At 50.0% G+C, this 20,029-nt stretch overlaps 2 protein-coding genes across 2 annotated transcripts in view; both read right to left on the bottom strand.

The window, feature by feature from the left end:
• LOC130380383 (adiponectin receptor protein 2-like) overlaps positions 1-15,652 on the bottom strand; it is a 39,902-nt gene extending 24,250 nt beyond the window's left edge. The window contains exons 1-3 of the mRNA XM_056587563.1: positions 15,495-15,652; positions 14,878-15,017; positions 12,344-12,500 (exon numbers count right to left, since the gene is read on the bottom strand). Of these exons, the coding sequence (XP_056443538.1) occupies positions 12,344-12,500; positions 14,878-15,017; positions 15,495-15,652 (455 nt within the window). The remainder of the gene's footprint in view (positions 1-12,343; positions 12,501-14,877; positions 15,018-15,494) is intronic.
• A 4,342-nt stretch (positions 15,653-19,994) lies between these two features.
• The window catches only part of LOC130380381 (ELKS/Rab6-interacting/CAST family member 1-like), a 45,216-nt gene continuing 45,181 nt past the window's right edge, over positions 19,995-20,029 (bottom strand). The window contains exon 8 of the mRNA XM_056587562.1: positions 19,995-20,012. Within this exon, the coding sequence (XP_056443537.1) occupies positions 19,995-20,012 (18 nt within the window). The remainder of the gene's footprint in view (positions 20,013-20,029) is intronic.

Raw genomic sequence — 20,029 nt, 5'->3', positions numbered from 1 at the left:
AGGGTAGGAAGAGCGCAAACACCGGGCAGAAAGTGAACCTCACACCGAGTATGGATGTCTATAGAACGGTGTGAAGACACAGAGGAGGTAGAGAGGTGCAGATCCTGAACCTCACAGAGTATGGATGTCTATAGAACGGTGTGAAGACACAGAGGTAGAGAGGTGCAGATCCTGAACCTCACAGAGTATGGATGTCTATAGAACGGTGTGAAGACACAGAGGTAGAGAGGTGCAGATCCTGAACCTCACAGAGTATGGATGTCTATAGAACGGTGTGAAGACACAGAGGAGGTAGAGAGGTGCAGATCCTGAACCTCACAGAGTATGGATGTCTATAGAACGGTGTGAAGACACAGAGGAGGTAGAGAGGTACAGATCCTGAACCTCAGAGTATGGATGTCTATAGAACGGTGTGAAGACACAGAGGAGGTAGAGAGGTGCAGATCCTGAACCTCACACCGAGTATGGATGTCTATAGAACGGTGTGAAGACACAGAGGAGGTAGAGAGGTACAGATCCTGAACCTCAGAGTATGGATGTCTATAGAACGGTGTGAAGACACAGAGGAGGTAGAGAGGTACAGATCCTGAACCTCAGAGTATGGATGTCTATAGAACGGTGTGAAGACACAGAGGAGGTAGAGAGGTGCAGATCCTGAACCTCACAGAGTATGGATGTCTATAGAACGGTGTGAAGACACAGAGGAGGTAGAGAGGTGCAGATCCTGAACCTCAGAGTATGGATGTCTATAGAACGGTGTGAAGACACAGAGGAAGTAGAGAGGTGCAGATCCTGAACCTCACACCGAGTATGGATGTCTATAGAACGGAGTGAAGACACAGAGGGAGGTAGGAGGACTTCTATAAACTAGCATTGATGGGTCCAAAATGGCCGCCCCCATGCCCGACAAACCCTTTTGTGTTTTCACTCTTCCTTTGGTGTTTTCATTCACCGAGTTCATTCCTCTCACCCGCTATGCGTGCCGTACTCTAAACTTTGTTCAGCATCTTCTGTAAAACCCCAATGCAGAATACATAATGAGTCCTCAGCCCAGAGTCCTTATTAAAACAGAACACAGAAACGCACCAGAGAGAGAGAAACAGGAGACGCGTACTTCCATGTATTGCAGTAGAATCCTTAAAGGGACCTAATGTAAAGGGATACACACGGCAGCCAAGTGAGTTAGCAAAGATACATTATAATCATCCCCATCATCCTCCACTACTGCTATACTCATACTACTATGGACACACACACACACACACACACACACACACACACACACACACACACACACACACACACACACACACACACACACACACACACACACACACACACACACACACACACACACACACACACACACACACACACACACACTTTACAGGGGGTTGTGAGTGGCTTTACTGAGGCCGTTCGGGGGACTCTGTGAATGGAAGACCTCACGTCTGCCCGAGGACGGTTTATGTGTGCCCCAGCAGCATGGCCGTCGGAGATAAGGCCAAGAAGATGATCCCTATGGGAGGATAATCACGGGCTGGAACGGACGGTCGGAATGTATTTTTCTATAGGTGCGTGCGCTGGCCCCACCGGGTGGGGGAGGGGGGCTGGCGCTCCTTGGCGTCGCTGGCTGCTCGCCTCCTGAATGCCTCAGTGAGCCACCAGGAACCAACGCTGGAGATATTGTTCACCTGGCGGCCGTACTGGGGGGCTGGGTGGGGGGGGAAACCATGACAACGCACTGGAAACGCTTCCTCAATGCGACCAGGGTGTGGAAACGGGTCGCTACACTAAAGGCGATTCATGGCGTTTTCATGGTTTCCTCAAAAGGTTCTAGAAGGTTCCCCCACCAACCCACAGGGACAGTAACGAGCTCTGTGGGCCGACTGCTGTTGGTTAAATATGTTATGATGTCACCCCGAGGTAGGACCAGCGACGGCGACGGAGGAGAGCCGACTGACCACGCTGCACGTGGTCCTCCTGGTGAGGCCGAGGGGTTGAGGCCGTGTTAAGGCCCGTTCAAAAGGAGTGTAAGACCTCCCCGTCCAAACCCGGGGGACCACCACGTTGAACTGGGACCACCACGTTGAACTGGGACCACCACGTTGAACTGGGACCACCACGTTGAACTGGGACCACCACGTTGAACTGGGACGATGTCCGATGAATGAAGGTAAGTTTTGATTTTAGGGTCGCATCTCCCCAGGACCACCCCCCCCCCCCCGTGTGCTCACCAACACATCCTCAGTTACACGGCTCTTAGCTTGTCACCTTCATATGGTGTCGTGGTGCTGCGGTCTTTAATGAATCCATGCTCGCTGTATCGGCCGGCACTGCGGATGATTACCGCCAGATTGCGTACATAAAACCGCCTCCCGTGAAGGGCGGCCATAGTGGAGGGACGGGGACGCAAGCAAGGTCACATGATCAAGTGTGTTAGACACATTAGGGAGGCAGGGAGGGAACACACACACACACACACACACACACACACACACACACACACACACACACACACACACACACACACACACACACACACACACACACACACACACACACACACACACACACACACACACACACACACACACAGCCGTGGATATATTTGCACACACGGAAATATTTTCAGATCCAGATCTGTTTTCTCTGCTACAATACTTTCATTCACAAATGCCTGTGCTGTGCATTTCCACGCGTGCGTCCTCGCCCGGTCGCCACGGCGTCGAGAGGCAGAGGGGGGGGAGACAGGGGAGACGGGGGGAGGTGGGGGGAGACGGGGGAGACAGGGGAGACAGGGGGGGGACAGGGGGAGAGACGGAGGGAGACGGGGGGAGACGGGGGGGAGAGACGGGGGAAGACAGAGGGGGGAGACAGGGACCCCAGTACCACAGCGTGCCCCTGGGTCTGGAGCCACGCTCGGCTCTTTCTAAAGGATTGTATAACATATGCAAACAAGGCGGAAAAATTGATTGTGGTCTCAAAAAGATTTAATTTTGCACTAATTACTGCATCCAGGTAGCCTGGGAACCCGACCACCCTGAGAGCCCATGTTTTACTTGAGATAGCATATGCGTCTGGCCCCCCTCCCGTTCAGACAGGCCTGGCCCGGGTGTGGCCAATCACAACCTTTGATCTGATGCGGGCGGGTTTAACACGATGACTGAAGAGAGGAGCGACCTATAAGAGCAAGGGAACGTGCCTCAACCACTGGCGAGGTTTGGCGAGGTTTCTGGATTTCTGAGATTTTTCCAGGTAAAATTCCACAACATCTACAATTCATCATAATGCCATAATCTACACTTAGAATAGATGATGAAAGCCTGTATGGGGAATATATATATATGTGTATATGTCGTTCTTTCCAGCTTAATTTGCAATGGATGAATATCGTCTCTAAAAAGGTTGAATGATAATTATGCAAAATCTTCTTTGGCTCTTCAGGTAATTAACATTTTTACGGCTCTGCCAACTGCAGAGATTCTGACCGCTGTCGTAGACAAAAGGGCCAAGGAGGAGAATAACACAAAGGATGCCAGGAGGTGGGAATACCACGCGTTGCCAGGAGGTGGGAATACCACGCGTTGTTTTAGGGAGTCCAAGTCAACAACCTATATTTCGAGCGCCATGGTGCCATCTCATCCCCACAGAGAGAGAGAGATCTGGAGAGGGAGGATCTAATGTTAGCCTGAGGGGAAGCCGACCCGCTGTCTGAAGAACGAGCAGCAGAGCAGGGGCAGCAGAGCAGGGGCGCCAGCACTGAGGCCGGAGGAACAGAGAGGAGAGGAAGGAGGGAGACAGAGGGGGAGACAGGGAGAGGAGAGGGAGGAGGGAGGAACAGAGGGGGAGACAGGGAGAGGAGAGTGAGGAGGGAGACAGAGGGGGAGACAGGGAGAGGAGAGGGAGGAGGGAGGAACAGAGACCCAGATCAAGAGGAGCGCCTCGGGTGAACAAGAGACAGAGAAGAGAGGGAGGAGGGAGAGACAGAGGGGGAGACAGGGAGAAGAGAGGGAGGAGGGAGACAGAGAGAAGAGAGGGAGGAGGGAGAGAGAGGGGGAGACAGGGAGAAGAGAGGGAGGAGGGAGAGACAGAGGGGGAGACAGGGAGAAGAGAGGGAGGAGGGAGAGACAGAGGGGGAGACAGGGAGAAGAGAGGGAGGAGGGAGACAGAGAGAAGAGAGGGAGGAGGGAGGGACAGAGGGGGAGACAGGGAGAGGAGAGGGAGGAGGGAGACAGAGGGGGAGACAGGGAGAAGATAGGGGGAGGGCAGGAGGGGAGACAGAGAGGAGAGAGGGAGGAGGCAGGAGGAGAGACAGGGAGAGGAGAGGGAGGGGGGAGACAGGGAGAGGAGGGGGGGGGCAGGAGGGGAGACAGAGAGAAGAGAGGGAGGAGGGAGACAGAGGGGGAGACAGGGAGAAGAGAGGGAGGAGGGAGACAGAGGGGGAGACAGGGAGAAGAGAGGGAGGAGGGAGACGGGAGGAGAGAGGGAGGAGGGAGAGAGAGGGGGAGACGGGAGAAGAGAGGGAGGAGGGAGAGAGTGAGAGACAGAGGGAGGGAGAGAGAGAGAGACAGAGGGAGAGAGAGAGACGGACAGAGAGAGAGAGCTAGAGAAAACGAGAGAGACGGAGACACTGAGACCGAGAGACAGAGAGCGAGAGACGCCAGAAGGCATGAGTCACTGAACCTGCTCTGCAGCATCATCAGAAGACGTCACGTGATGCAGAGCACGGCCCGCTGGGTGTGTGCGTCTGTGTGTGTGTGCGATTAGGGTAATAGACCATCTGATGGGACACATTCTGAGGGGACCCTAAACCGTGGCTGTCCTCCCTGGGGTACACCACAGCGTTAGGGTTAGGGCTGACCGACGGGGACCCCGAGGACGCCACAGTGCACACGCTTTACGCACCTTCCTGCAACGGAAGCTTGAGACGGAAGGGAAAGGTTATACAACAGCCCTGTTTCAGAGCGGATAGCATCATGCGCTTCAGAAATTAAGCACATTATTATTATTGAGGTCAAACCCGAGCCGGCAGTTCAACCACTTCTGCATCAATGCAACGGAGCGGATCCGGTTTTAACTGGCCAAACGGTGAGTGGTTTCTCATACGTGGTTGAAAACATTCACCTCTCCGCGGGGGGAGGGGCCCCAGCCCCCACCCCCCGCCCCCCGCCCCCCGCCCCCCGCCCCAGCCGACAAACTAAAGGACAGCAGCCCACATAAATCCTTCAATGCTGAAAAAGGAAAAAAGAATAGAGGCTAGACGTGGGAAGACAACGCTCGCATAAATATATTTTATTATCGTGGGAGTGAAAAAAATGAAATGAGATTGGCTTCCAGCCGTGACTGAGGTGGAACTGGAACACACACCTTGACGGGCCCACCACAGCCACGTCTATCACAGGGAGACACGGTCACCAAGGGCCTACTGGCTCAGTCCCAGCAGGCCCACCACAGCCACGTCTATCACAGGGAGACACGGTCACCAAGGGCCTACTGGCTCAGTCCCAGCAGGCCCACCACAGCCACGTCTATCACAGGGAGATACGGTCACCAAGGGCCTACTGGCTCAGGCCCAGCAGGCCCACCACAGCCACGTCTATCACAGGGAGATACGGTCACCAAGGGCCTACTGGCTCAGTCCCAGCAGGCCCAGCAGGCCCACCACAGCCACGTCTATCACGGGGAGATACGGTCGCCAAGGGCCTACTGGCTCAGTCCCAGCAGGCCCAGCAGGCCCAGCAGGCCCAGCAGGCCCGGCCGGCGGGACGGGATGGCACCCCTCCCACGCCCGTCTGCCTGGTGTCCGCCTGTTCTGTTTCCCCACCGCTCGGCCGGTTATGACATGAGGCCGGGCATAAATAGAACAGGTCTTAATCAAGATGATGTCTGGACCCGGGACCAAGGACCAAACATTGCTTGATTGATTGATTGGGTAAGCTGTGTACACATGATACCGACCTAGACTGTAAATAAACGGTGGCAGTTGAGAAACATCACAGTTGATGTTGTCCCAACGTCGGCTCATTAAAGGGGGGGTACCATGTCTCCGGTTGTGAGTGATTGGCCATTCCTTCTAGGTGTATGATGGATAGATAAGCAACATTTGCTAGAGTCCCATGGGAAGGCTGGTAGACTGATCTATCCAGCACACATCTGGGTGGACTCTCCCACTTGTGAAGTCACAAAAACAAAGGAAAAGGCCGAGAATGGCTTATCCCATCCACGCCCGCTGGTATAGTATCCCCACTTTAAATGAAATGGTAAAAGCGTCTTCTCTCCGATATCCAACAGACCGCGGCGTGTATATATCAACCCATTCTCATTTCAGAGATCTCGTGATAGCTTCAGCTCTGAAAGAGCCTCTTTCCACATGAAGAGTGTGGTGGAGTGTGACAGAGTGTGTTGGAGTGTGACAGAGTGTGGTGGAGTGTGACAGAGTGTGTTGGAGTGTGTTGGAGTGTGGTGGAGTGTGACAGAGTGTGACAGAGTGTGTTGGAGTGTGTTGGAGTGTGGTGGAGTGTGACAGAGTGTGGTGGAGTGTGGTGGAGTGTGTTGGAGTGTGTTGGAGTGTGGTGGAGTGTGGTGGAGTGTGACAGAGTGTGGTGGAGTGTGGTGGAGTGTGTTGGAGTGTGTTGGAGTGTGACAGAGTGTGGTGGAGTGTGACAGAGTGTGGTGGAGTGTGGTGGAGTGTGTTGGAGTGTGTTGGAGTGTGACAGAGTGTGGTGGAGTGTGACAGAGTGTGGTGGAGTGTGTTGAGTGTGTTGGAGTGTGTTGGAGTGTGGTGGAGTGTGTTGGAGTGTGACAGAGTGTGGTGGAGTGTGTTGAGTGTGGTGGAGTGTGTTGAGTGTGGTGGAGTGTGTTGAGTGTGACGGAGTGTGTTGGAGTGTGTTGGAGAGTGTGTTGGAGAGTGTGTTGGAGTGTGTGTTGGAGTGTGTTGAGTGTGTTGGAGTGTGACAGAGTGTGTTGGAGAGTGTGTTGGAGAGTGTGTTGGAGTGTGTTGAGTGTGTTGGAGTGTGACAGAGTGTGTTGGAGAGTGTGTTGGAGAGTGTGTTGGAGTGTGGTGGAGTGTGACGGAGTGTGGTGGAGTGTGTTGAGTGTGTTGAGTGTGGTGGAGTGTGTTGAGTGTGTTGAGTGTGTTGGAGAGTGTTGGAGAGTGTGTTGGAGAGTGACAGAGTGTGTTGGAGTGTGTTGAGTGTGTTGAGTGTGGTGGAGTGTGGTGGAGTGTGGTGGAGTGTGTTGGAGTGTGGTGGAGTGTGTTGAGTGTGTTGAGTGTGTTGGAGTGTGTTGGAGTGTGTTGGAGTGTGTTGGAGTGTGGTGGAGTGTGTTGAGTGTGTTGAGTGTGTTGGAGTGTGTTGGAGTGTGGTGGAGTGTGTTGGAGTGTGGTGGAGTGTGTTGGAGTGTGACAGAGTGTGGTGGAGTGTGTTGAGTGTGTTGAGTGTGTTGGAGTGTGTTGGAGTGTGTTGGAGTGTGGTGGAGTGTGTTGGAGTGTGTTGGAGTGTGGTGGAGAGTGGTGGAGTGTGTTGAGTGTGTTGGAGTGTGTTGAGTGTGTTGGAGTGTGGTGGAGAGTGGTGGAGTGTGTTGGAGTGTGTTGGAGTGTGTTGGAGTGTGGTGGAGTGTGTTGGAGTGTGGTGGAGTGTGGTGGAGTGTGGTGGAGAGTGGTGGAGTGTGTTGGAGTGTGTTGAGTGTGTTGGAGTGTGTTGGAGTGTGTTGGAGTGTGTTGGAGTGTGTTGGAGTGTGTTGGAGTGTGTTGGAGTGTGTTGGAGTGTGTTGGAGTGTGGTGGAGTGTGTTGGAGTGTGGTGGAGTGTGGTGGAGTGTGGTGGAGTGTGTTGGAGTGTGGTGGAGTGTGTTGGAGTGTGTTGGAGTGTGGTGGAGTGTGTTGGAGTGTGTTGGAGTGTGGTGGAGTGTGGTGGAGTGTGGTGGAGAGTGGTGGAGTGTGTTGAGTGTGTTGAGTGTGTTGGAGTGTGGTGGAGTGTGGTGGAGTGTGGTGGAGTGTGGTGGAGTGTGTTGGGGTGCAGGGGCTCGGTTCGCCAGAAGGCACTACAGAGCGTGTGCCCCCCCTACTGGGGTCACGGGGTCAGGGGGGCAGAGGAATAGGCCTCTCTTTGTGCGGGACGTCGTTGGAATAATTTAAAACTGCTGCGTGCGATCACATGAGCGCCTGAAGGGACCACGTGTGCCTCTGTGAGCTCACTCCTCAACGGCACACACAAACGCACACGCACGCACACACACACCTTATGCAACCGTCATTACAGAACACAATAAGAAAGGCAACGCCTGCTTTAACCCAGCTGCCTGGCCCTGGCCGTGCCCACCCAGCTAATTGCGCTGACAACCTGATTGAAATGCAGACATGCAGGTCGTCCATGTTTGTTGATCTATGCGTCATGCTGTCTTCACTTGTGTCTCACACACACACACACACACACACACACACACACACACACACACACACACACACACACACACACACACACACACACACACACACACACACACACACACACACACACACACACCTCAATAGCGGCCAATTACAATAAAAATCCTGAAATGCTTACCTCACCAAATGTATCATGCTGCATGGATAATATTGGACAAGTCAACAAAAGTAAGTGTGTGTGTGTGTGTGTGTGTGTGTGTGTGTGTGTGTGTGTGTGTGTGTGTGTGTGTGTGTGTGTGTGTGTGTGTGTGTGTGTGTGTGTGTGTGTGTGTGTGTGTGTGTGTGTTGATACAGCAGTGAGTTACTGATACGCGCCAGCAGTCTTGTGATTGACAGAGACAAAGAAAGACAGTGTGAGAGACACACACACACACACACAGACACACACACACACACAGATGAATGTAATGGTCAATAAGAATCCCCGTGTTGTAAAGGCTGCCCAACACTCACTCTCCTAGTGAGTCAACCTAGCAGGAGGATGACAACGAATGCCTCCACCTGATTGGTCAGCATCTAGGGTAGGTCATTTTACCAATTTGACCGAAGATATCCAAATCTGTTTATCGAGGCTGAAACCATTCACATCCCTTATTGAATCTATTGGGGGGGAAATACTAATCCGATAAGGGGTTTGTTAGACTCTGAGAGAAGAGACAGAGCCTTAAGAACACTAGTATGTTTTGTACGTACTCAGAACCAGTTCCAAAATGTTATTCAGCTAACAGAACCCCACCTCATCTCCATGTCAACTAGATTAACCCCCCTCTAATCTGGGTGTATCTTTAAGAAGAAAAAAATGAGGTCTTAATATATCCAGCTATGTCTGGATGACATTCAGATGTCCTTCATGCTCTGACCAATAGGAAGCCTTCCAATTCGTCATCGTCGCTTTGACATGGACCCGACACAGCCCCTCAAGACATATGAATGCACACACACACACACACACACACACACACACACACACACACACACACACACACACACACACACACACACACACACACACACACACACACACACACACACACACACACACACACACACACAAAGTTGGCCATTTGGAGGTCATACATTCACAGTATGACACAAACACTCAAACACACAAACAGCCTATTTGCTCATGTGGCCATGAAAGCATGCATTGTCCAACACACATGGCCCCGCACACACACTTTTAAATCCAAGACTAGCCCATGTGTTAATGGCTACATAATGCATACAATAACAGACACGCACCGCTATAATGACCCTGTCTGTCTACATCAGTAGAGAGAACCAGAACACAGACCCAAAGCTAAATAAAGCCTGTTAACCCAGACCTGGCTAACACTACTCACAAGCACACAAAAGAATTGTATTGCTGCTAGCAAAGGTAAATAGCAATGATAGCGCTCACAAACAAAAGGGAGGCCAGCATTGCTCTCTCCGGTCTGCCTCTGTGTGTAGGATAGCTTTCATGGCAGCGAGGGGAACACACCGCCTTGCGTTCTAGGCTCTGGGTGGGGACAGCTTGGACTAATAACAGGGATGGGTTCTTCCTTCTTGTTCCATTGATGCCAGGCTCGGCCAACCCCAGAAGAACGCGTACCCTACTAGATGACTCAGACCTGGGCTCCAATTCCTTTGTCACCTACAATCGTGCCATCGAGCGATAGATAAGGTACAAACTCAGTGTTAACATTCTGCCTCTCCGATCCCATTAGGACGTACGGTTGACCGGCCCCAGTGCCACATTCATGTGCTGGCTAGTCACGCTGCCAACAACATTCCCGTGTTTATTGACGGTACGTTACGTTGCCTAGTTTCTAGCAGGACTCCCATCTGGTCCGCAGCTGTGAATATATATATATATAGATATACATAAATAAATGACTATACGTTATAACATTACTTGAGCTGCAGCTGCCAACTACTACTGTTCAGACTGTAGGCTAAGCGACACCATGATGAAACCAAATCAAGATGGTCGGGCATGAAAAACAGCCGCTTCACGTGCGTGTATCAAACAGCCTTCATAAGGTTGTTCCCGCCCAGAGTGGATGTTCACAGGTTGGAGGAAGTCCCCTGCTCTACAAATCCACCTGCGTGGGATCGAGGAAGACGGCCAAAACAAGGCTAGTGTGAGCATGCATGGGCTCTGGGTACACCACACACAGTCTCACGCACACACCCTCTCTCTCCTGTGTTTATTCTCGCCGCACATAAGATGCTTGCTGAGCCTCTAAACAAAGTAACAGGCTTATTTATCTGGAGCCTGTTGGCAAGGGACGTGTGTGTGTGTGTGTGTGTGTGTGTGTGTGTGTGTGTGTGTGTGTGTGTGTGTGTGTGTGTGTGTGTGTGTGTGTGTGTGTGTGTGTGTCCAACAATCCATACAGGAAATTAAGAATCTCTTTGTGAGGTTTGAAGGAGAAAAACCTGAAAAGGGAGGGGGGGGGGGGAGAAAGGGAGGGGGGGGGGAGAAAGAGAGAGTGAGAAAGAACAGAGACTGCTTGCTTCCAAATGATCAATCAATTTTGCACTGACAGCTCGCTACTATTCTTGGACGCTATGCTTAGCTGTTTGGATGCAGGCACACATAGTCAAAGACTTCACTTCATTGGACGTCACCGCATCGAGAAAGTGCTCAAAATAGAATCACTTAAATAATTCCTTTGTTCCCACGAAGTGCCTTACGTATTGGTGAAATTATAAAGTGAGCTGTTCACCACAAGTGTGCAAGACTAAGCAAGACGGCAACAGTGCCTATTAATTATTCATGTGATGACATCATGTGTTTTGGCACACTGACCAGACAAAAAAGATTGAGAAGCCCCCGCTGTTTGTTGTGGGTCTGCCAGGGTTTATCACAAAGACACTGGTCGCATGCTGGTCACCAATACAGCCTTCTATATTTGACTCACTGCAAGCGGTCAGCCTACACACTGTTGTTTGCTACACAACGTCTATCTGTACGTTGTGTTCTTGTGATACTGGTGTTGTCATACAGAGTAGTAGTGTGGGCTAACTTTCTATTTTTTAAGGGATTCAGGATCATTACATAGCATGGGGAAGGCCAATAAATCCAATCAAACACAGGCAATATAAACCAAAATGGCACACATACAATCGTTGTCCAATTCCACTACAGTAAAGGCTACTACAGGTTATTAACTTGTGTCTCTCTACAGTACACCTTTGAACGTCACCATCCCCGGTATCAGGTCATTATCAGCAATAAAAATGTACAAAATAAAAACCCTTTAATATCGCTGTCATATATTATTAACCATTGCCTCAAATGTAGGACAGTAATGGGGTGTGATAATCGGGTTGCGACACAGCGCCGTGGCCCCGGCCATCACAACACCGCCGAGCAGGAGACAAAGGAAACCCCAACCCGAACTTCCAGACAAAACCCCAAAACATCCGCTGCACAAAAACTGAGCCCGTCAAACACCCAAATCCTCGATGAAGATCTGCATGCCCTGACACTGTGGTGATTGTCCTCCCGAGACATTTCACCAAACAACATTTGCAATGATGAATGTTGTCAGAGGCTGAGGGTTTAACCACCGAGAGGTGACAGCCTGGTTTGTTTACACCGAGCTAGCGAGCAGCTAGTCCGCTAACCACACTGGAGATAAGCCCGACACCTCCTCCATCGAGGGACCTGGCGACTGACAGCCTGCGAGAACGAACAGTATACTGGTGAAGTGGCCCGATACGAACTCACAATAAGAGACCGTGTCGTCCCTGGTCAGAATAACGAGTCTATAGGAGCGGTGCGGCGGGCGGATTAAGCCTCCGTTGTTTTGACAGATTAGCGGCTAGCTGGCGGTCCGGGGAGGAAGAAGAATAAAACATAACAGAGAATAAATCACATAACACAACAAGTGAGCAGCACAACGTACCTTAGTGTGGGTGTGTGGGTCTGTGTGGGTCTGTGCGTGGTGTGCCTCTGTTGTGTTGTGCTTCCAGAGAGTTGTGGAAGGCGATGCTCGCTGATCCCCTTCTCGTGTGGTTGTGGGAGCGGACCTGACTGAACGCCACCTCCTACGTCACCGCGTCCTGGATGACGCCGCTCGCACGAGCGCCCGAGCTCCAATCAAAGGGCGTGAAATAAACTCATGTCAAATGGACGAAAATCCATCCTAATTCAGAAGTGGAGCGTTTTCATTGTTTCTGGAGTACTAGCTGCTGAAAAGTCCAATAATTAATTCAAATGACTCTCGTTGAAAAAGCACGTTATTATTTATCTAAGTGTTCACAGCTATTACTACGGTTTACCTACTTAATCCTGTACATTTGTTTCTAATTTCTTATCATTTGAGAAAGAAGATTAGAATCATAACTGAATTATCATTTATGATATGTTGTATTATGGACCTTGTTCAACTTTTTGTATAGGTATTATGACATCAATCGTTTTAATAAAAGCAACCCCATCATTATTCAGACTTTTTATCTGGACGCAGAATTTACTAAATTCCATTTTCCACACAGAGTGATCGTATCACCTGCTCTCTGTCATCACTGCCTCACTGCCTTAGCAAGGCACTCTGCCAGGAAAAAAACATCACCCATACACATCCATCGGGATGCATCGAGATTATGCAAAATCTGTCCTGATAAATGATCACATTCAGCAGCCGCATAGCTGAGTACTGCACACACCGGTCTGTCTGAAACCGGTTCTACATGTGACGCTAAACTCACTCTCCCAGATAGTCACCTCTCAATGTCGCCAGCAGAAATTAACACACAGGCCTACTCTGTTTGATTATGATAACTGTTTATGATACTGTATTGTTTTCAGTCACTGTAATTGTGGACCCATGTTATGATTGAAGAAATCCCTGAACTACGGCAGTGCTTAATCTGGGTTCTCCTTAATATCAGTTGAACAACGGCAGGGGTTAATCTGAGTTCTCCTTAATATCAGTTTGAACAACGGCAGGGGTTAATCTGAGTTCTCCTTAATATCAGTTTGTCGTCTTGCTCTCCCTGTTATGTCTGGAGGCCGAAAGAAAATTGCATTTCAGCAGGAGGCGTAGCACCTTAAAGATCTCAGAGTACTCAGAGATCCTCTCGGACAAGGACGGCTATACTTCAAAATCCTTACTTGTCCTATAAATGTAAGAGCTGTTATGTGTGTGTCTCTGGGTTCATGTGTAAGACATCTCAAAGTGGAGGTCGACGTTCTGACTGCAGAAGGCTGGTATTTACATATGGACATTTATTTACATGTGGATTTCTCCGGATGAATGGCACCGGGTTAGGGTTAGGGAGGGTAACCCTAAAGACAACAGAAGGAATGTGTTGCGTCGCAGTTCACACACCGGAGAAAACCAAAGGAAGTGTCTCTGAGATCACGCAGACTTTGGCACAATAATTGCTATTATTTTTATCTATGTGTGCATCCAAAGACAAAAAGATGTATCCGGATCATAAATGACAAAACCAAAATACTGACCCTTTTGTTTTATTCAAATGACTAAATGATTCATTAATTTCACACTACGTTGAATTCAATATACAATAATGTGCTGCGTTGAGGTGGCAGTTGGAGCTATTTGGGGTCAGCCTGCCTGCAGGGCCTCAAGCCAGCTGGTAGTTCTACACACACACACACACACACACACACGCACACGCACACACGCACACGCACACACGCACACGCGCACACGGGCACGCGTGCACACGCGCACGCACGCACGCAGGCAGGCAGGCACGCACGCACGCACGCACACACACACACACACACACGCACACACACACACACACACACGCACACGCACGCACACAAACAAACACTGCAGATGTGATCATGAAAATAACAACATTTATGGTACGAGATAAAGAAAAGGGATCATCTGATAAAGTTTCACATGACAAATAGAAAGATAAAGGCCAGGGGGACAAGGTCTAAGAGACACCGACGATAGATAGGGAGATCCGGAGAACAACATGACGTCACCCAGCACGCATTGCACTCATGTATGTACAAGCCCTACCAAACAGAGAGAGAGAGAGACAACACGTGGATCGACAGACCCCCATCACACCCCCTCACCCCACCAACCTGTCTCCTCATGCACTTACTGTATGTCGTACGTCCTGCCACTTAAAAACAGGACTGAGCATGGTGTAGCACCTTGCCCTAGCTGTCTCTGTTGTATACGGGGTACGGGTTAACCTAGTGATGGTTAGTGCTCGGCACTTGGTTCTATGAACATCCTAATATACCGACAGAGATATATTGTTGTTTCTCGTTCTTCTCACAAATGTATTAATGTAAGTGGTTGTGGACAGAAGCGTCTGATAAACGCCCTGAATGCAAATATAAAAACCTGAAGAGCACGAGTTAGTCATGGCAGAACGTTTTAAAGTTCTCTCATGACTAACACAGAGAGCAGGAAACCGGTTTTTCCTCCTGCGCTCCAACCGGTTCCTAAAGAGAACCAGAGGGTCAGCAGCAGGTCAGGACTGATCCACGTCGGCACCACGCAGCTACCCGCCTGCCGGTCTCTGGTTCGTGGAGAGGACAGCGCTGGCTTCAGCCCCAGCAGGGCGCCACCCTGGTGCCTTAAACCACCAGACCCCCCAGCACTGAGCAGTGGCTGACCGCGGTTGTTAAGTGGACTCTACAGCCATTCAAGCTACTTTATGCTAAGTGCTGCTCTATCTGTCCATTGTGTTTGATGCTTCCTTTTTTTTTTTGCCAGATCATTTTCATTTGCGAATTACCCTGACAGATGTGAGAATATTTTAAAGAGTCTTGTTATTGCGTCCTAAGAGGTAGTCCTGAATGGTATGTATACCATTATACCATCGTCCTTATCCCAGTTAGGCATGTCGAACCTTGTGACGAACCACGCCTCACTGGATGTGTGGGTGAGGATGTGTGTGTTTTTGTGTATGTGTGTATGTGTATGTATGTGTATGTGTGTGTGTGTGTGTGTGTGTGTGTGTGTGTGTGTGTGTGTGTGTGTGTGCGTGTGTGTGTGTGTGTGTGTGTGTGTGTGTGTGTGTGTGTGTGAGAACACCCTGGGAGTGGTTCACCAGATGGGTGTCCACATCTTCCTGAAGGGAACCTGATTGGGCGTGTCTTCACCAATCCCCAGTCCCCGTTCCCATCGGGGGAACGGGGGGCTCTTCAACGTTGGGGTCAGGATCCACTTGGAGGCTGGACGACGCAGAGACACTGGAGCCGGGCCCATCGGAGCAGCTCAGAGCCCGTTACCTGTGATCACTGACCCCGCCCCCCTCAGAGCCCGTTACCTGTGATCACTGACCCCGCCCCCCTCCGACATGCAGGAGCGGGTAGCAGGAGCAGCTGGCGGCCCGGTCACTGCGCCGTGACGGCCATAAGGCAGCGCCCCCTCACGGTGACCCCCGCTGCCGCTGCACACACTCTCAGTGTTTGAGTCTGAGCCCCACCATGGAGGAGCGAGCCCCCCCATGGAGGAGCGAGCCCCTCCATGGGGGGGCTCGCTCCTCCATGGAGGAGCGAGCCCCACCATGGAGGAGCGAGCCCCACCATGGAGGAGCGAGCCCCCCTATGGAGGAGCGAGCCCCACCATGGAGGAGCGAGCCCCCCCATGGAGGAGCGAGCCCCACCATGGAGGAGCGAGCCCCACCATGGAGGAGCGAGCCCCCCCATGGAGGGGCGAGCCCCACCATGGAGGAGCGAGCCCCACCATGGAGGAGCGAGCCCCACCATGGAGGGGCGAGCCCCACCATGGAGGAGCGAGCCCCACCATGGAGGAGCGAGCCCCACCATGGAGGAGCGAGCCCCACCATGGAGGAGCGAGCCCCACTATGGAGGAGCGAGCCCCACCATGGAGGAGCGAGCCCCCCCATGGAGGAGCGAGCCCCACCATGGAGGAGCGAGCCCCACCATGGAGGAGCGAGCCCCACCATGGAGGAGCGAGCCCCACTATGGAGGAGCGAGCCCCCCCCGCCCCCAGGACAGCTGGGACCAACACATCCAGCACCGCAGGCCCTCCCCGTTCAGACGGCACCTTGGGCCGTGAAAAAAGAGAAAGAGAAAAGATACTAAACCTGGTTTCGTCTATAATGTGGCACTTAAAGCAGTTTGCTTATTTGATGAGGTTATATCTTTATTGGTGAACGCACCTGTTCAGTCCCTTGTAAGTCGTTTTGGATAAATGTTATGTAACGTAATGAAACAGTCACAGAAACACGGGAATTGTCTTTTGGGGTCCTGAAATGAAAGAGTTTAAGAAGCCCTGCTATCGATGACTTAGACATTTTGTGTTCTCGCCAACAAGCAGGCCCTCCTCCATGAGTCTGTGAACACATGTCTACAGTTCACTTCGAGGAATTGTGAAAAGCTACTTCATTTACTTTGTGTTGCAAGAGTGTTGGCTGTGTGAACCTTGGGCCGTGAGCGTGTCTGTACACTACGTGGCCCTCTGGGAGCGTGGGAAGATATGAAATATGATAAGATGATGAGGTGATAAGTTATATTCTACTGGTGAATGGCCAGGTGCTTTTTCTTGTGTGCAAGTGAGTAGGCAAGAAGATAAAAAGAAAGATAGAGAGACACAAAGAGAGATAGAGCGAGACAGAGAGACAGAGACAGAGACAAAGAGAGAGAGAGAGAGAGAGAGAGAGAGAGAGAGAGAGAGAGAGAGAGAGACAGAGACAGAGACAGAGACAGAGACAGAGACAGAGAGAGAGAGAGAGAGAGAGAGAGAGAGAGAGAGAGACAATGTCTTCCTCAAACAGGATAATCCACTTGCACAGGGCATGGGTCCAGGTGGTAATGAGAACCCCGAGGCCGTGCGGGCAGCAGGCGGTTTGAGGTGCGGGAAACACAAAACATGGAGAATAATGTCAGAACAACTGAATAATAAATGATGAATGAGCGTACCAAGAGTACCTATCATCTGAGCATCTTATTAAGATGCTCAGATGATAGGTACTCTTGGTGAATGATTAATTAGAGAACAACAGCTCAACGTGGAGGACTCTGATAGTACAGGGCGTGTAAGATAGGTGAGACAATGTGTGTGATACTATGGATCCCCTGCGGCACATCTGGGATAACAGCACAGCTGCACCAGATGTGGGCTGCTGGGCCTGTCTCCAACTTTTACTTTTCTTCAAAGTAAAAGTTAGCTAGACGCACGACGCGCGCACGCAAGCACATACACACGGTAAAGTTACAGGCTACATCGCATACGGCTATAGTCGGTCACAGAAAGGATATTACAAAGAGATGAAGGATAGGTCAGGCATACATGTTACATACTTCAAACACGCACACTCACAGACAGGCACGCACATACTAATGCACACACACACACACACTCACAGAAATGCATGCTTGCATGGACACACATATAGGATATCATAATGCTTCATCATAAGCCTGTTCTGTCTGGCCACTAAGTTCTTCTGTAATTGATTTAGACCACTGACCCACACACAGTGTTCCTATCAGGTGTGAGGGATTACAGGAATAGGCTGCAGAGCAGTCGTGTGTGTGTGTGTGTGTGTGGGTACGTGCGTGCGTGCGTGCGTGTGTGGGAACGTGCGTGCGCGCGTGCGTGCGTGGTCTAATTAAATTACAAAAGAAGCTAGTGGCCAGAAGAAACAGGCTCGTTCTGAAGCGCTGTGATGTCCTATACAGGGCAGAAGAGCAGAACACATTGTATGAAGTTATTACCGGGCGCTGGGTATGGATTACACATTATGTTGTTTACAAATGCACAGGTACTGGTATCAATCCTATTGTGGTACCAGGCTCTTCTGTTCATGTCATGGGGGAGAGACTGCGATCACCAAAGGGTAATACCTCAATGGCCGAGGTCGACTCCCGGAGGAAACGTCCTCGGTTCGATCCCCAACTGCCCGCAGCCAACATGTAGAGGCTTCCTTGTGTGTGTGTGTGTGTGTGTGTGTGTGTGTGTGTGTGTGTGTGTGTGTGTGTGTGTGTGTGTGTGTGTGTGTGTGTGTGTGTGTGTGTGTGTGATAAATGATAACTTAACCTAACTTAAATGTGTAAACCTTTCTGAAATCTGTTTTTTTTTTTCGAAATGTCCAAAATTCTTAAAAAGATATCGTAACAAGGAATTCTAGTAATTGCCACGTTGGTCGTGATCAACCCAGGCGACTCAAAAATAGACCAAAGACTCATTGTCAAAGATTATTTTATCAAAAGAATACACAATAATACTAATTTATTAAACATACAAAATAGTAAAGAACAATAATAAAATATACTTTCTTTTATGATCTACTCTCTTAGCCAAAGATAAATTGCAGTCCATTTGTTCTTCTTAATACATTTTTTCTTATTTTTTTGTTTCTATGCACACACATTGATTTTCCACTGAACACAAAAGGTCCTTTAGTCTTGGCCTGATCGTTTCTAAGAAGGTCCTTCGAGAGCATCGCGACCAATGAGGAATCATATCCCAGAGCTGCTTGTTATCACTATAGGAAGGAGAATGGTGGGCTACACCAATCAGAAGTTATCTGTCCCAGAAACCAACCAACAGTGTTTGCGCTGTCTAGCACCAGAACTCGAGAAATAACTTCCAAAAATGTGTTGCTATTTTAAAGCAATATTGTTGAAAGTGGGTAGTGACGTTTGCTTAATGATCTGAGCCAGAAAAATGGGGCACTGAGGTACAAGATTTATAAAAAAATATATGTACATTTTCCACCTGTCTATATTCCATCAAAATGAATGGATGACTGTGAAAGTGATAATGAAATATCTTAAAATGGATGAATTGAGTTTTCTATCTGCTTTCACCCCCAACATGCAGATGCATTTCACACTTGGTTTTTAGGGCTCTCTTAAAGTGGATCAAGAGTTTGTAGATCCATTTGTTATTCATTCACTCACGATGGTTAATGGACGCCTTTGGACAAAAATGACAGTTATGAAGAACACAAGATGGAGCGTTTGTCCTGTCGCGGGCTGGCTTGCGTGGTATCAATGGTTCGATCCAATCCCCGGGGAACTGGTTTCAGAGTGGATCTCCAGCCCAACGTGAGAGGTCACCACCGCCTGCTTGGCCGTTGCTAATGTGTGCCGTGTCAGGGGTTGAGTAACGGCAGTGGGGTAAAGTTGAACGTGAAGCAAGTGTGAGTCTTGGGTTCCGCTCCGAGACGGTGCGGTCTAAGCGTCCGTGTGATGGGGGAAGTGGATGGGTTCCTCATTCCAGTGAACAACAAAAGAGAGAAAGGAAAAAAAAAAAGGAGAAACTAAATATGTTTTTCCTGTAGCGAGAATGATTCCAAACTACTGTTTAGCTCCAATGAAAAAGTCGTTGCTTGTGTCAACTTGGCCCTTGGTTCATCATAGTCTGTTTGGCCGATGCTTTATTGGTTTATTTAGCTATCTTTACCTTTACCCTAAATCCTCGTGATTCTCCTTTTTATTTATTATACATATTTCATTAATTTTTTTCAACTCCAGTTGTCTTATTTAACATCCCTCTCTGTAATCATACAGGGTTTTCCATGTATTTTATTTCTAAAGGTCGTTCGAGACCCTCTTCCCGTGACGATTCTCCTCTTTCAGGACAGGATCCCGATCTGAATAAGAGTGTGAA

The sequence above is a fragment of the Gadus chalcogrammus genome, chromosome 4 (assembly GCF_026213295.1).
Source record: "Gadus chalcogrammus isolate NIFS_2021 chromosome 4, NIFS_Gcha_1.0, whole genome shotgun sequence".
Taxonomy (NCBI): domain Eukaryota; kingdom Metazoa; phylum Chordata; class Actinopteri; order Gadiformes; family Gadidae; genus Gadus; species Gadus chalcogrammus.
Note: the sequence above shows the minus strand (reverse complement) of the source record. Positions and strands in the feature narration are given on the sequence as shown.